Below are 18,096 nucleotides of genomic sequence, written 5' to 3' on the forward strand. Positions count from 1 at the left end.
AGTTATGTAGACCATGGCTTCGAGGCAAAAGCGACAGAGAGGAAGAGCTTGGCAATTTTAGCGAGCATGCAAGAGAGGAAGAGCTTGGGGATTTTGTTCGAGGTACAATCAGACCATCAAAAAGAATAAAAGAAAATTTGAAAATTTTGTTAAATCTGTACACTCCGAAACCCTAACTACATATGCAACTTCCCTATTGATTTTGCTACCCATTGCAATTCTCTAAAAATATCATCTATAAATTCCAATATGAAGATATAAACACAAGATCAGTAACTTAATTTGGGAGTGAAATCAACTTAACTATTCATTTAAATAGTTTTTATAAATTCTTCAAACAAAATAAATTTTATAAACTTTTTTATTTACAAAAGCACATCAATATTGATAGTTTATCAATATATCCATAAATTGAAATATCGATATTGAAATAGACATTCAACAACACAGAACATGCAAATTATTTTTTATAACAAAAAAAAGGAGGAAAAAACTGACTTTTTATTCACAAGATGTATAACCTGATACTACTAAACATGACGTGGTATGAAAAATATCACAAAAAAATGATCATTACTTTTTCAGCTTCGTACATGAGCATCAATGTCTATTCAAATATTACATTTTCTCACTCAGCTTAAGAAATAATTTGGTAATACAATACAAGTTCAAGAGATGATACTGAACTAATTATAAAGTTAATGAAACTTACAAGCTTCTATCATTAAACTAATTAATTTATCTCAATACTTCTCTAACAAAGAGAGAACCTGATAATGTACAAGTTCTACGCCTACTAGAGTTCCACATTCTATTCTAAATTGGCTCACTGTTATTTCAAGAATGGATGAGGCAACATACCTTAAAATTGTCCATTTCAGAGTCCAGTAATGTACAAACTAGCAGCAAAGACGATATCGCGCTTTATAGCATTCGAGGCAGTTTCCATCTTCTTATGGAGTGCAGAATTACCCATAATAGCCGCTGCGTTTTTGAATTCTCGGCACGTTTCGTCCAGTCTGACTATAGTTCTCACTATCATGCCTTCAGGAACATCTGTAAGCTCACAAATATCTGCAAATGGAGTTCCCTGCAATTTTCAAAGCATGTCAAGCTGAGAGGCCCAGACAACAAAAGCACAAACTCAAGAGGTTCTATTAACATTTTGCAGAAAAATGGTTACTTTAGCCCATTCGTAGACTACTTCGACGAGACCGAACTTGAGGTTGTCTCGAGCATATTCCTCGGGGTCAACTTGAAGTCTGAACTGCGCTTGAAGCTGGCCAAGTCTTATTGCTGTCTCATACAATCTGATAAATAATACATTTCTTAAAAATTTTATCAAAATAAATCATTTATGAACAATAACAACATATGTAAGGCAATGCAACGGAATTTGGAGCTGCTCATCATGAAATCATGTATTAATTTTGTTATATTGCAAGAATACTGACGAAGTATATATAAAAACAAATGTTTACAAAAAAAAATGATTAAAGGATTTTTTAAATGATACTTTGAACTTATTTACAAAATGTGCCAATTTGTATCAATCGAGATTGTTATTTTCATACAAATTATTGCTTCAAACAGTAGAGTTTACTGATGAAGTGTATTTTAGTTGTTAATGTCTTTGCCTTGGGAAACAATGAAGACAGTAATGTGTAATTTGATTGGAGATAACATTTTGAAGTTTTCAGGAATTTGTGATTTAGATATAGCTAAGGAAATTCGAAAGGACAATAGTAAAGAATCTGCAGTAGGTTGGTTGTGAATAAAAGTAAAGACAAGTTAAATTCTAAAAATGATAGACCGAGTAGCGGTAAGAAAAAATGGAGTAATAGAAATAAAGAGAGTTTTTAAATGTCACAAGAAAGGTCACAAGTCAGTGTAAGAAACTGAAAGAGGAACAGAAAAGAAAAGAAAAAAAAAAAAAAAAGCAGGGGCAAATATTGTTGAAGTTGATGAAATTGATGATGTTTGTTCCTGTGTTGAGTAACACGGATAAGAGTAGCCACTGATTTGAATGGACAATTAATAGTGTAACTTTCAGCTATGAAATTTGTTTACATCTTTCACATTAGAACATCATAGTCTAGTGAGGATGGAGAAAGGTGGAGTTTCAAAGATCATTAGAATTTGGGATATTAATCTGAAAATGGAGTGTAGAGAAATGCTAGTACTACGCAATGTCAGGTTTGTGCCTAGGATGAAGATAAATCTCATCTCTACTGGTAGATGAATGATGAGGGTTCCAGTTATAAGTTTAGTAATCGCCAATGTAAACTCAGGTTAGGATCCCAGTGGCAATTGATCACAAAGATTTCATTGTACAGATGTCAGTTCCGTGTTGCCAAAAGATCAAAGAGACGGTGGATGCCAATTAAGCTGCAGATGGTAGGTACAAAGGTACATTTGAGCAAGCAACAATGATAGCAAATTTTGATTAGTTAAATTAATATCCATCAGTTTAGAAACAATTGGAAAGTCCGAGAGAGAATGAGAATGTTAATGGCTATCATGAACCCCAATTCGAATGGATTGAAGAAGTCGCCTAGGTGAGTAAAAGTATCAAAGTGGAAGGCCAAAGCAGTTGCTAAGATCAAAGATAAAGTCTCCAAATTGGTAGTATGCTTGAAGGAAGAACTCAAGCCATTTGCAAAACATAACATCTTCAAAAAGGGGTGTTCAAGATGAAGAATATGTGAGTTGGTACCACTTAGCTGAAGTGGGAGTACTTGGCTTTCTTTCACAGACATAAATGATAAATATATACATATTAAACATCCAATATTACAAGAGAAATAAAAAGGAAATCCAACAAATCAATCTTGTAGTCGGAGATAAAAGAGAAGAAAGAGAACCATCCCTATTTTTGATCTTCTGATGGGATAAAAAGTTTGATTCGGCACCCCGTGTGGTATAAGTGGGTTAATTCAGCAAAGTAAATCCAACAAATCAATCGGAGATAAAAGAGAAGAAAGAGAACCATCCCTATTTTTGATCTTCTGATGGGATAAAAAGTTTGATTCGGCACCCCGTGTGGTATAAGTGGGTTAATTCAGCAAAGTAAATCCAACGAATCAATCTTGTAGTCGGAGATCAAAGAGAAGAAAGAGAACCATCCCTATTTTTGGTCTTCTGATAGGATAAAAAGCTTGGTTCGGCGCCCCGTGTGGTATAAGTGGGTTATTCAGCAAAGTAACCATTTTTGTTACTGTGTTTTCCCAACCAGAGTGTGGCATTTGCATCATTGAACTTCTTGAAGAACTTGAAATTGCATGGATCTCGATGGAGCATATTGAAGGAGGATACCAACCAGTCCAGCGCTTTCCAGGAGAGATTGAGGGATTAGGTGGTGGATTTTCCTTGTTCCAAGATCAATACTAATTGTCCATTTGAGGCGGCATCACACTGCAGCGTGAAGATTTTCCAATCAATAAGGATGGAACAGGTTAGGTAGATGGTGGTGGGTGGTTTCACGGTGGAGGCCATGGCAGAAATTCAGTTATGGAAAGATAGGGGGAGGGGAGGGGGGGGGGGGGGAGAGCATTTTTTTGCCTGTCGATTATATCATTTTTATTATGACTATTATTTATTATTTTGTGATCGTTTACTTATCTAGTTCTAACAGAACCAAATAAGTAAATAATCCATTCTAATCTGTTAAATGAGAGCTTGAAATATAATTTAGTTTATTCTACATTTATTTATATCTTGCATAAATTCTAACACAAAAGTAGTCAAGTAGCATATACATGGTCATGAAATTATTAACAAAACCTGTGTGGCCAAAGAAGCCAACTGCCATAAAGAATGCCTTGGAATGACAAAGTACAGTAGCAGAGAAATGTTCAATATCTACCATTCCATCTTTTCTGTTAAACAACTTTTTAAACTAAATCACAGTAACCAAATCTTGATTGTCTGAAAAAATTTGTTGTTTCAAGGGGGGTCCATTATGAATTTCAAGTTACACCAGCTGAATGAAACTGAATTATAGGATCCTTAGTCCAGAATTTTAGCATCTTTCAAAAATAATACTATTTAGAAAAAAATTAAGAGAGAGAGAGAGGTGCGAAAACATGTACCTTTTTTTAGCCATAGACAGCTTTGGGGTAAGGGAAGGTTCGGACGTATTTTTTTGCTGGAACACAAAAGCAGACATTAATGCCACTGCTTCTTCTGGTTCAAGGTCGTCCAATTGATTCTCAAATAAACATTCTGTACAGATCAACTCCTCCCCAGAGTTCATCTCACAGGCAACCCGACCTTTGATTTGAACAACCAGGTCAGCGTTTATACAGCCAATTTCCTTCAAAACGTCAATCTGTCATGCAACCCAAAATTTAGAATGCCGCTGCACCAGATATCAAACTCAAAATAATAATAATAATAATAATAAGTTGACTTTTAAGAAAAAACAATATATCCAGGAAAACAAATGAGTACCCGGCCCTGAAAGTCTGGCATTTGTTGAAGTGCTTCATCTGACATTTGAAACTTCAAGTTATTGACTTCCTCTTTGTGTTTCTTTATCTCTGCTGCTAATTTCAGGTGCTCCCCCAATTTTATACACCCATGGCACTTGTTAACTACCATCTTTAGCGATATGTCAGTCAAATCCTTGTACGCCTCCACAAGATTCACATCTTTTAACTTCAAGTCTAAAAAGGAACAACATTAAAGTAAGATCAAATAGATGAATACTTAAATTGATGCATACAATAACTTTCTTGAATGACAACAGCTACAAAATGTACAACCGATTGGATTGTGATGACCTCCAAGTACACTTAAATGCATTGATACCTCAAACTTTACATTAAGATCTCAAAATGTACGGGGGATATGCACATCTTCCACGCAGACTAAATTCTGGATAAATAACTAGGTACCGTTGAGATTTAGTTGTGCTTGAGATGCAAGCATGCGAATAAATGACATGTAGCATGCAAAGGTTCTCAACAGATCTAAACTCCGACAACGAAAACAACCAGGAGGCAAACAACGAGTCTTAAACCACAAAACGACCAAAATAAAACTCTTCACTAAACACAAAACACTCATCCAAAAGCCTTGAGAAAGAAACAACTTCGTGACAAACCAATGATAGGAAACTGCAGTAAATAAAATTGAGTCCGACCACAGATGCCATAACAAAGGTAGGACACAACTAAAGACCAGAAGATCCAATAAGAGAATCAAATTTGCTTGAAACTGAGGAAGGATGAAGAGAAGACTCGTTATCATAATCCTGAAATAAAGAAACTAGAGCGTTTGTAAAGCAATCTTGGTTCACTACTCACACTGACCTCTGAATCAGCACGGAAGCATCAGTATCAAAAGGAGAATTGAGAGAAATTGAAGGATCTTTTGTTAAATGAAGGTTCTCGAGAGATCTGAGTATTGAAAATGTTTAGCCTAATGTGGTGTTTTTCCTAAAGTGGTTTTTCTGCTTTTTCTCAACTACTTGATGAAATTCTGTGAGACCCCCCATCCTTTACCTTAAATCACCAATGGACTCAAGAGCTTAAGATGATAGGTGAAGATAAATTTAATTATAAATATCTAACGTCCCCCTCACTTGTGGGCTTTTAAATATGAAGAAGACCCAACAAGTGGAAATGAATATTAATTGGGGAGAAAACAAAAATATAAAGGCTTGAACATAGGACCTCCCTAGACCACCTGCTCTAATACCATCTTAAATCATTGATTTATCCAAAAGGTTAAGCTAATAGATGAAGATAAATTTAATTATATGACATTTAACACTTTATAAGTATTCTCAACTGGGTAATAGGGGAATTTCACAGGAGGCTAACGAGGCACCGAAAGTGAGCTAAAGAATTCAGTTATAAGTGGGGACCACTGAGGAGGTTTAAGAGGGGTTCCTGGGTGATGTTAGAGAGAGGAGGAATTTGGCTGAAGGCTGAGAAGAGGAAAGAATTCCTAGCTGTCTCGAAAGTGCTGGTTCCATTTTATCTTGTTCTTGTTGCTATTTATTTTCAGTTGTCCAGTCCATTTTGTATTTGTTCTTTTGGATTCGTTTGTGAACTTGTGCCAGATATTTCATAGAGTTTAATTGATACCGTAGCAGGGTTCATACTCCCCTGTTCTTGTTTATATTTGCTGGGTTTTACTGAGAGTGGGGAGATAAGAAACCTAACAAATTCTTCTGAGAAGCCACACAACCTACTTTATGAATTTCTTATCTCGAACATAAGAAGCACGGATAGAGATTCAAGCTAAGAAGCGCGAACGCTAGCAACGGACATGACACAGTGATATGCCAGTCTAAAAAAAATACACTAGAACACAGACACGTTGGGAATACACTCTTTTTTTAGGATATATATGAATTTAACTGATGTAGACTAAGTAACTTTTGAATAATGCTTCAAAAGTTATTGTCAATGAAAAAGAGTAGCTATTTAAATAGGTTGGAAAAACTTGAGTACAAATTGGGAACAAGGGACTTGAACTACGGACCTTTTGGTTCTTAACACATACAGATGTCAGTTGAGTTAAGCTCTTGTTGAAAAATAGGTTGGAAAAACTTATAACCGAAGTTAGTTGCTGAACTAATTTAACTAGAGCCTAAGCCTTGAGACAAAAGATAAAAGGCTAAACTAAAAACAAGAATAAGTCGAAAACATAAGAACTAACAATTGGATGTGTACAGCAAAAGAGGATCACCCGGAAACAGGAAATACCAAGAAGAAAATACAAGATAACCAAGATCCAACAAGATAAGATCTTTTAACAACAAACAGATATCCTACATCATTAACATAAGGCTAAATTATATGAAATACCCCTAAACTTTGTACTTTGTGTCAAAAAAACTCTTAGAACTTTTAAAAGATTCAAGAATACTCTTAAACTTCCAAAAATGTTCAAAAATACTTTTACCGTTAGTTTTTGTTCAGATATTAATAGTAAGAGTACCTTTGAACTTTTGAAGTTTAAGGATATTTTTTTATACTTTTGAAAGTTTAGGGGTATCTTTGAAACAAAATACTAATGGTTTCCATCCAAAACTAATGATAAGCGTATTTTTGAATTATGTTTAAAAGTTTAAAGGTATTTTTTAAACTTTTGAAAGTTTAAGAGTATTTTTTATACAAAGTGCAAAGTAGGGCATCTTTTATAATTTAGCCTTAGCATAAAATACTAAATGCATTCCATTAAAAAAGAAAAAGCATAAAATGTCAGATGAAACATTTAGGTTTCTAACTTCAATTTTTTATGTTTATTTTCTTTTTAATCTTTGGTTAAAAAAGATGAGTTTTTTTTTTTTTTGTTTTGTTTTTTTAATCTTAGTTTAACATTTGAGCTTTAAATTTGGGTCCAACATAAAAGGTTGAACCATTTTTTCTTCTAAAAATTTCACGAGTCCAGGAAGTGTCCTAGGCCTATCCCCACGTCTTTGAAATAAAAAATAAATAAATAAAAACAAGATAAATTTTCATGTCGGACATGTGTCCAAAGCGTGTCCGTGTCTGACACAAACACTCTGCCTAAAATGGAGTGTCTATGCTTTATAGGATTCGAGACATAAACGTAATGACACATTATTTTATAAAATTTAAGCCCTGGCAAGGACATGTTTATTGAATATACATTTTTATAAATATATATTATTTTTATACAACAAATCCAATAAGCATATACAATCATATACAATCATTTTGAGTTTGATGAATTACGATCTCAAACTTATTATGGCTTCCTATATTAATATTTATGCCTATTTATTAGGCTTAAGACATTGCCTAACTAGTCTTAAACCAATACTTACAACTAGTATATGGCACATGCTAACACATGCTCGACACGTATCCAACAAATATCAGAGTGATAGAAGATTGAACACATATTCAAGCTGACACATCATCCAAACCAAAGTGTCTGCTTTTTTAGCCAACAAGCATACAATCAAGAAGACTATCCCAAAAATTCAATGTACAAAAGAATACGCCAACTAACAGCCAATAAACCAAAACAACCTAAACAGAAAGACCCCCTATGCAACAATACAGGCCATATTTAAGATTACAATGAAAATTCAGTAATCCAAATTAAGATACAAAATCAAGGGATATGAAAAACCACAATCAAGCGAGAATATATTAATCCAAAATGAAAAAAAAAAGTGAAATATATAAAGTGAGGGGATGAGATATCCCCGAAAGCCAAGTGGGTGAAGAAAAGCCCTCCAATTGGCAAGAATCAGTGAGAAGCTGTAATTATAAAAATCCAAGAAGATGAGTGTAGTAAATATTGTAGAAAGCTGTGAAAAAACCTCCAAATTGGCAAAAATCTGCGAAAAGCCGTCTGGCAAAAATAAATACATTTCCCAAACAAATCTTTAGTTTATATAGATTTTTATGTGTTATTTAACTACCTAGTTCCTTAATGTAAATATTCCTAGTCTTCAAAAGGGACGGTCATTTTTTTTAATACCTTTCTTCATTTTCTTTTCTCCACATAAAATGTTCCTATGTGTCATGAGCATGCCCAACGTGTTTCCAATATGATTTGGAAAAGAAAAAACATAAGATCAGTCAAACTAAGCCACGTATCAAACATATCTCAAAAGCATGTCTAAGTGTGTCTGTCTGGCAAATCTCTGGTATTCACTCTTCTTAAAATAGGACGTTCAAAATTCCTAGTAGTTAGCTTAAACTTCCATCAAAAGAAAGGGAAATAAAGGTACGTTTAGGTAGCTTGACTGTAACAGAATATGCACAATACATTAACAGAAGCATGCATCCAAAAGTTGCATTTCTATTGAATAAGAATGAACGCACGCTATGTCGAGTGATTCACCAATGCATAACATTGTTTGTCGTGTTTATATAAAGGTAATAAAGGTGCTACCTTTTAATGGATCTAAGGCCGGAGGGTACTTCCCATCAGATTTTATATCCAAAAGCTGTTGAACTGTCTGGGAGTAAGCAACATTGCTTACTTCTTCAAGAAGCCTGCCTGGATCTAATTTTATCTTTTTACTGCATACACACAAAAATTCTTTGGCATCGACTCCTCTAACCTCATAACTTACGCCCACTGCTGCACCAGCATGTGGTAATCTTATATTCACAACACCAGATCCTTTACGTGTTGATGGAGAATAATAATCATTTTCAAGACCGCGTTTTGATTTTGGTACCATAAAGTAGCCTTGGGACAAATCCTCCATTTTCTTTTCTAAATCACCACTTGAGGAACTTTGGACAGGTGGTGAATCAGGTTTCAGCACCAGAACAATGTATTGCCTGCTAACTATAGAAAGGGCTTTGACAATGACTCCAAGTAAGTGATCTTTGGCCTGGTAATAGTGACATTGAGTTTAGCTATAATAACATTTTAAAAATAAATAAATCAAGGTGAAAATGTAATATAAATGGAAGTCCACATCATATCAAATGGTACATTAATCTGAATATTGTCATAAGAACTCACAGACTGTGATTTTATAATGACCACTCTTCCAGGAGTAAGAAATTGTTGAATTGCAGACGATTGCATGACTGCTTCTGAGATCTGGTTGCTAGGCTTCTCAGCTTCAGCATATAACTCGTAGTATTCTTCAATGGTTGGCTCACCTTTAATACATCTACAGCCAGAAAATAGATATATGAGCCTATTGAAGTAGAAAAAGAAGACGACACAAGGAGTTTACGTGGAAAACCCTAATTCAGGGAAGAAAAACCACGGTAGAAAAGGACTTATTATTTTATGTCATATTTACAATAGACCCAACCTCAGATATAAATAGAATGAGGTGAAACCCTAATTTAGCAAATATAGTAAAAAGACAAAAATGCCCTTAGGGCTAATTCAACGTATTTCAACACTCCCCCTCAAGTTGGGGCATAGATATTGGCAAGACCCAACTTGCTAATACAAGCTTCAAACGTCTGTCTCGATAACCCTTTTGTAAAAACATCTGCAATCTGTTGGACTGAAGGTACATAGGGAATACAAATAGCTCCGCGGTCTAACTTTTCTTTAATAAAGTGTCTGTCAATTTCCACATGTTTGGTTCTATCATGTTACACGGGATTATTCGCAATACTGATGGCAGCCTTATTATCACAATACAGCTTCATGGGCCCCGGACTACTCTTGTGAAGATCAGATAAAACTTTCTGCAACCAGATTTCTTCACACACTCTCAGATTCATAGCTCTATACTTTGCCTCAGCACTACTTCTGGCCACTACACCCTGTTTTTTACTCCACCAAGTTACCAAATTTCCCCATACAAAGGTACAGTACCCTGAGGTTGACCTTCTATCAGTCACAGATCCGGCCCAATCTAAGTTAGTATATGCCTCGATGCTTCGTGTGTCATGTTTCCTGAACACCAAGCCCTTCCCAGGGGTGGACTTTAAATATCTCAAAATTCGAGTCACAGCTTCCATGTGCTCCTCATATGGACTCTGCATGAACTGACTTACTACACTCACAGCATAGGAGATGTCGGGCCTAGTATGAGACAAGTAAATCAGTTTTCCTACTAGGCGTTGATACCTCTCCTTATTCACAGGAACTCCTTCCGAAACACTTTTCAGTTTGCTATTGACCTCAATAGGAGTGTCAATAGGTTTGCATCCGGTCATTCCTGTTTCCTTTAACAAGTCCAGAATGTACTTCCGCTGAGAAACAGATATTCCTGCTTTTGATCTTGCCACTTCCATCCCTAGAAAATACCTTAAACTACCAAGATCCTTAATTTCAAATTCACTTGTCATCCTTTGTTTTAGCTTAGCAATTTCTGCCGTATCATCCCCTGATAGGATGATGTCATCAACATACACTACCAACACAGCAATCTTTCCCAAGGGTGATTTTTTGGTAAACAAGGTATGATCAGAATGCCCCTGAACAAACCCTTGGGACTTAACAAACACGGTGAACCTGTCAAACCAGGCCCTAGGAGACTGTTTCAACCCATATAAAGACTTCCTGAGTTTGCAAACATGATTCCCAAACTTAGCTTCGAAACCTGGAGGTGGACTCATATAAACTTCCTCTTCCAACTCACCATTTAGGAATGCATTCTTTACATCTAGTTGATGTAGGGGCCAATCTTTATTCATGGCGACAGACAGAAGAACACAAATCGTGTTTAACTTAGCCACTGGGGAAAAAGTTTCTGAATAATCAATCCCATACGTCTGAGTGAATCCTTTAGCAACTAACCTGGCTTTATACCTCAGTGTTCCGTCAGACTTATACTTCACTGTGAACACCCATTTGCAACCAACTGTTTTGTGACCCCTAGGGAGAGCTACTAACTCCCAAGTCTTATTTGCCTCAAGAGCTCTCATTTCCTCCATTACTGCTGCTTTCCACTCGGGAACTTCCATGGCCACATGTACACTGGTAGGTATTGTTAGAGCATCTAGCTGAGTAGTAAAAGCCTTAAAAAAATGAGATAAGTTACTATAGGTCAGAAAACTATGCAAAGGGTATTTTGTACATGACCTGGTTCCCTTTCTCAGAGCAATTGGCATATCCAGAGTGGTATCATAGTTGTCAGTTTTCGTCTGTCCCTCTTCAGTATCAGACTTTTGAGACAATTCTGCATCTTCTTGAGGATCTTTCAGCATCTCATTACTTCCTGAAGTTTCAACCTTCTCTGAGCTCATTTCATCATTTTCTATGTTCCCAGACTTTTCTTCAAGACTCTCATTTGAAACAATGGGATCTTGAACCTGAGCTGGTTCTGAGGCTTGGACACTTTCCGATGGAACACCAGAGGTTTCCTGAATTTCCTTTCTGAGATTCCTCCTATAGTATGCTATCCAGGGCACTTGTCTAGTAGGAAGAACCAACACGGGAACAACAGAAGCAGAATTAGGTTCAAGACTAGGTAGACTAGGTCCAGGAACATTGGGACTAGGCTCAGGTTCAGGAAGATTCGGACTAGGCTCAAGATTGAGGCTAATGGGTATGGAGTACATGGAATTGTTAGTCTCTTCATTCGTGGTCTCCCTCTGAAGATGACTAACGGGAAAGAACAGTTTTTCTTCAAGGAACGTGACATCCATAGTGACAAAATATTTTCTGGAAGATGGATGAAAGCATTTATAGCCTCGCTGATGAAGGGGATACCCGACAAACACACATGTTTTAGCTCGTGGAGCAAACTTAGTCCGGTGTGGACCATGAGTATGAACAAAGGCTGTACACCCAAACACACGAAGAGGAACCTCAGGAATAAGACGGGTAGACTGATAGGACTCTTTGAAGCACTCAAGAGGAGTTTGAAACTTTAAAACTCGTGAAGGCATTCTATTAATTAGATGAGCTGCGGTAAGAACCGCATCTCCCCACAGGTACGAAGGAAGAGACGCTGGAATTATCAAGGAACGAGCAACTTCAATGAGATGGCGATTTTTCCGTTCAGCTACCCCATTTTGTTGTGGAGTATATGCACACGAGTTTTGATGGATGATCCCTTTTGACACTAGGAATTCCTGGAAGGTGTGGTTGACAAACTCACGACCATTGTCACTTCGGAGGATGGCAATCTTTGTGTTAAACTGTGTTAATACAGTGGTATAGAACTGTTTGAAGGTAGATAAAACCTCGGACTTATCAGCAAGGAGATATACCCATGTAAGTCGGGTATGGTCATCAATGAAAGTTACAAACCACCATTTACCAGACAGGGTAGCGATGCTCGAGGGACCCCAAACATCACTATGGACCAGGTGAAAAGGCTGGGTAGGTTTATAGGGTTGAGAAACAAACGACACGCGAGGTTGTTTAGCACGTATACAGACATCACAAGATAATGAAGAAACATTCACATTATGGAATAAATGAGGAAACAAATATCGCATATATTAAAAACTAGGATGTCCAAGACGAAAATGCCACAATAAATAATTTGTTTCAGATATAGTAAACGAAGATAAAAGACTAGTCCTAAACAAGCTTCTGGAGGAAGCATCTGTAGAAAGGAAATATAGGCCTCTGTCATATCGGGCAGTGCCAATCGTCTTCCCCGAGCTCAAGTCCTGAAACAAAACAGTATCTGGTGAGAAGACAACTCTACAGTTCAAATCTTTTGTTATTTTGCTTATTGATAATAAGTTGTAAGAAATTTTGGGCACATGTAAGACATTTTGCAGAGTTAATCCCTGAAATGGTGACAGTCTGTCTTTTCCAGCAACAGGAGCGAAGGACCCATCCGCAATTCGAATCCTCTCATTTCCAGCACTTGGATAGTATGAGAGAAACCGATCGGATGAGCCAGTCAAGTGATCGGTTGCTCCTAAATCTAGAATCCATAACTCATTCCCTTCAACAAGGAAACTAAAAGATTGAGGGTTACCTGATTGAGCAACTGTTCCGATTCCTATGGTACCTGAATCACCAGGATTAGTCACTGGAGGCTGTGTCTGAGGTTGTGCAGCCCCCTCAACTGATTCACCTACTAGAGCACGCCTAGATTTCGACTTGTCATTCGGAGGGCGACATTTACCATTTGGAGGGCGACCATGCAATTTCCAGCACTGATCCTTCGTGTGCCACTGTTTTTTACAATGCTCACAAACTGAGGGTGTTTTACTATTCTGCTTGTCACCATCAGCTCCAGCGGACTTTACCCCGAAGGCAGCTGACTCTACAGTGGTAACACCTGGCCCGTTCATTGCACTCGATCTATCTTCTTCCAATCTAACTTCTGAACAGACCTCCATGAGAGACGGAATTGGTTTCTGCCCTAGTATTCTACTACGAACAATATCAAATTTGGGGTGCAGCCCGGCAAGAAAATCATACACACGCTCAACCTCTTCTATCTTGGAGTATTAAATTCCATCTTGTGGGCAAGTCCAGATGAACTCCCGACATAGATCCATTTCTTGCCATAACAATGACATCTTGCTGAAGTATGACGTTACATCCATGCTCCCTTGTTTGCATTCGTGAACCTGTTTACGTAGAGTATACAGGCGGGATGCGTTCTGACGCCTCGAATATAACCCTCGGACTGCATCCCAAATATCTCAGGCAGTGGCTGAATAGAGTAAGGGTTTCCCGATTTGTGGTTCCATGCTACTGATTAACATTGAGCGGAGCAAAGAATCCTCTGCCTTCCAGACACGCTCTTGAAGGCCCCCAGGATTCAGTCGTGGTATCTCTCCAGTTAAATATCCAAACTTATGGCATCCCTCAAGAACCATTTTAATTGTTTGGGACCAAGAGAAGTAATTTTGCCCATTCAACTTCTCTCCAATGATCATTCCTGCAAAATTTCCAATTGTTCCAGATAAAAGATTAGAAGTTGGAAGAGTAGGAAACATTGATACCGGATTTTCTGAATACATCGGGGAAGAATCATGGCCATTCAATCTGGCTCCCAGGGCGACCATCTGTTGCTGAAGACTAACTAATTGTTGTTGGAGTTCCCCATGAGATTCAGATCTGGAATTTTTCTGTCTAAAAACCATGGGATTTTCTTCAATGGAATCACCCATTCGAAACTGGGGCTGAACTGGATATACATGAGGAAGAAGCTGTCCACCATGGTACTGTGAAGAAGTTACTGCCGGAAGTCCACCAGCGGCAAAGTTCGGCAACCCGTGACCGGCGCTGCTCCCAGACGGCTGTGATGGTGGGTAACGGACAGAAGGCTCGGCGATCGACTACGAGGTTGAAGAAATCGCGCCGATCTGACCCGACCCGGCAACTGGAGCAAACCCATGACCGTCTGGTGTAGATCCGATTCTGTGCGACGCCGAGGTACCGATCAGCTGTAGATCAATCGCGTGCACCGGCTGGGGAACGTGCGAGGCTGAGACGGTTGTGTGCGAAGTTGAGGGTCCGATCGGTTGTGACCCGTTCGCGTGCGCCAGCTGGAAAGCGTGACCTTCCACCACCATCTGCTGTTCAGCTGGAAAGGTCCGATCAATGGTGTTCGGTTGGAACGGCTGAGACTGGAAACTAATTGGTGCGCCAGCTGGAGCAATCCCACCACCTGCTGTTCGGCTCGCCAGCTGGATCTGTTCGGCTGAGCCACCTGGGATGATGGTTCGGAGATAGCGGTCAACCGCTGCTTGAATCACAGCCTCATTAGTCAGCGTACCTTCACCTATCAAGTTTGATGACTGAGTTTCTTCTACCGGGGCTAGAGTTTCATCACCTTGCTCTGATACCATATTGAAGTAGAAAAAGAAGACGACACAAGGAGTTTACGTGGAAAACCCTAATTCAGGGAAGAAAAACCACGGTAGAAAAGGACTTATTATTTTATGTCATATTTACAATAGACCCAACCTCAGATATAAATAGAATGAGGTGAAACCCTAATTTAGCAAATATAGTAAAAAGACAAAAATGCCCTTAGGGCTAATTCAACGTACTTCAACAGAGCCATTTATTATGCTTTCATTAGGATTAAGTGGAAACCATCAATTATTTATTCACGACCAATGATTTTGAAATCAAAAAGAAAAAAAAACAAACAAACAAACAAAACCAAACCAAACCACTAACATATTAGACAGGTATATTACTAACGTGAAACAGGATCCATCAATACAAGTCAGAGGTGGCATATGTAAGGAGACAAGGCCCATCTTCAAACTTTATAATCTGTCATTCGTTTTAAGGTTCCTATGAGCAAGAGATCAAAGAGAAAACCTTTACCTGAGGATTTTTAGCTTTCCAAATCAAGTTAATATGAGGGGACCTGATGGTAGGTCTTGTTTCAGTAAGCTTCAGGAAGACTGAGTAGGGGTAGTAAACTTCCCGAGTCCTCCAAAGTCCAAGGTGCATCTCACACTGTCCATGCCCCACCCAAGCTGCACCAAATCTAAGAAATCAACAAGCCCCATCCAACAGTTCAGCTTCCAATGAAACGGCCATTTTCTGAAGTTAAGATCCCAGTCAGAATGACTTTCATTCCAATATTATGCAATAGTGGAATTTTTCCTTGTTGCAGATGATGTACAGATCAGGAAATAAGGGTTTCAAGTAGCTCTCTTCCACCCAAATGTCTGTTCAAAATATGATTCTATCTCCTATAAAGCTTTCAACTAGAGGAACTTATTGAAAAAGACCCTATTCTTTGCCATGTTCCCACCAAAGTCTTCCACACTTACCTTCTTGTTTGGCCATAATCCAACCAAAGGGATAAGCATGTAAAATAGCATATTCTTTAGGACTGATTCTATGGTGTCGTAAATTTGGTAGTGTGCTGCCAGGTACTAGATCAATTTGACGTTTAATGTTCCGTAAGGATGGTAAATTTGTAGGTTCCTGAATTAAACTAGAAAACTTGTCTGATAAAGAAGATACTTCATTTGGGTTAGTATGTTGTGTAGTGTAGTATCTTGTTTGACAACAAAAGCAATGATAGGGTCTTTAATTTTTAGGAAATCAGCCTTATGGGTCAGAGTAAATAATTGACAAGAAGGTTTAGAAAGTTTCTTATCCTCGTGCTTTCCTAAAGGAAGAAGAACGACTTTCTTACCTAACCAGATAAATTCATATGTATTATTTCTACCACGGTGTAAAGCTTGATTATCATGTTGCCAAGCTCTTCCTAGTACAATGTGACAAATATCCATATCAACATCACGAACTATTTGATCCGTATAATGGTTTCCTGTAGAGAGTGGAACAAAAATATTTGATTTACAATAGCTTCTCCACCCTTTTTAATCCAACTTATTTTGTAAAGGTTGAGATGTGGTACTGTTTCTAAACTAATGGCATTAATTAATTTTTTAGACCCTACATTGTCACTAATACCATATCTATAATTACCTGGAAAACCTTACCATTCACTGTACAACGTGTTCTAAAAAGAGCACGTCTCTTAGTTTGGTGTGAAGAGGATCTTTTGAAGGACACAACAAAGTTGATCACCATCATCAACATGAATGAAATTTGTGTCATCGCCCAATTCTACTACTTCTTGATCATCCACGTTATTCTCCTCTTCTCTTATGGCAAGAGTTCTTCATGCGCGCTCGTTTGATAAGGGACCTTGTTGTCTACACCTAAAACACTTTTCCAATGTAGAACGATTATAGGGATGTTGGAGTTCTTTTTAAAATTTGTACCTTCGGTTCCTTTACTAGTGGATGCTCCCTTAGGAAGATGATCTTCATTCTCATCTTGGGTTGTTGAAATTGAGAAAAGAATAGTGTAGTATTATTCTTCTTACTTATGAATCAAATACAAGTTCTTATATAGGAGAAAGACCAACAACCAAAAAAGGAAAAAATATTATGGACATAAATAATAAATATATACATATTAAACATCAAATATTACAAGAGAAATAAAAGGAAATCCAACACTCCCTCTCAAGCTGATTTGTAAATGTTATCCATAGCCAGCTTGCTGAGAAGTTTATCAAATTTTCTTTTCGAAAGGCCTTTAGTTAGCACAACTGCCATTTGTTTTGTTGTCAGAAGATAAGATATGCATATTACAGCTACATCAACCTTCTCCTTTATGAAATGCTTGTCAACTTCAATGTGCTTTGTCCTATCATGTAGAACTGAATTATGAGTTATAGCGATGGCAGTCTTGTTATCACAATAAGCTTATATAGGACTCTTTTGAGACACTTTCAGCTCTTCAAGGATCCTGTTGATCCATATACCTTCACAAATTCCATGGGCTAAGGCTCTAAATTCTGCTTCAACACTACTCCTGGCTACTACATTTTGTTTTTTAATGCGCCATATAACCACCTCCAACAAACGAACAATAGCCAGAAGTAGATCTTCTATCAGTAGTACTTCCAGCCCAAGCATCAGTGTACGCTTCAACTTAAAAACGATCATGTTTCTAGAATAATACACCTTTGTCTGGAGTTCCTTTCAAGTATCTTGGGATTCTGTACTGCTTCGAAATGAGTAGGTCCCGATGAATGCATAAATTGACTCACCATACCAACTGCAAATGCTATATCTGGACGTGTATGAGATAAGTAGATCAATCGACCTACAAGTCTTTGGTATTTATCTTTGTCCTTTACTTCTTCAGGACTTGCAACTTGTAATTTCAGATTCGGTTCGATAGGTGTGTCTACTGTCCGGCAACCAA

General features: G+C 37.7%; 2 protein-coding genes across 5 annotated transcripts in view; both read right to left on the bottom strand.

Annotated features, from left to right (window-relative positions):
• Window positions 1-542: 542 nt before the first annotated feature.
• Window positions 543-18,096, bottom strand: part of LOC120084213 (RNA helicase, ATP-dependent, SK12/DOB1 protein) — a 55,572-nt gene continuing 38,018 nt past the window's right edge. For all 4 annotated transcript variants that reach the window (XM_039040111.1, XM_039040112.2, XM_039040109.2 and 1 more), the window contains exons 18-23: window positions 9,475-9,628; window positions 8,890-9,340; window positions 4,453-4,667; window positions 4,092-4,330; window positions 1,184-1,310; window positions 543-1,090 (exon numbers count right to left, since the gene is read on the bottom strand). In XM_039040111.1, coding sequence (XP_038896039.1) covers window positions 878-1,090; window positions 1,184-1,310; window positions 4,092-4,330; window positions 4,453-4,667; window positions 8,890-9,340; window positions 9,475-9,628 — 1,399 coding nt within the window. In that variant the 3' untranslated portion in view covers window positions 543-877. The remainder of the gene's footprint in view (window positions 1,091-1,183; window positions 1,311-4,091; window positions 4,331-4,452; window positions 4,668-8,889; window positions 9,341-9,474; window positions 9,629-18,096) is intronic.
• On the bottom strand, window positions 12,912-13,730 carry LOC150034409 (uncharacterized). The gene is made up of 2 exons (XM_090316348.1): window positions 13,364-13,730; window positions 12,912-13,046 (listed from the first exon to the last, which is right to left on the bottom strand). Exons 1-2 carry the CDS (start codon window positions 13,728-13,730, stop codon window positions 13,006-13,008), a joined length of 408 nt encoding a protein of 135 aa, XP_090172474.1. The 3' UTR covers window positions 12,912-13,005.

The sequence above is a fragment of the Benincasa hispida genome, chromosome 8 (genome assembly GCF_027475165.1).
Source record: "Benincasa hispida cultivar pf3 chromosome 8, pf3_genome.v1.1, whole genome shotgun sequence".
Lineage (NCBI taxonomy): Eukaryota > Viridiplantae > Streptophyta > Magnoliopsida > Cucurbitales > Cucurbitaceae > Benincasa > Benincasa hispida.

Bases quoted from the DNA above. Each gene is read 5' to 3' on its own strand.
- LOC150034409 (XM_090316348.1), bottom strand. From the start codon at position 13,730: ATGGAGGTCTGTTCAGAAGTTAGATTGGAAGAAGATAGATCGAGTGCA. The intron at 13,047-13,363 runs GTAACCCTCAAT...GTTTTGTTTCAG, and splicing joins CGGAACAGTTGCTCAATCAG to GACTTGAGCTCGGGGAAGAC.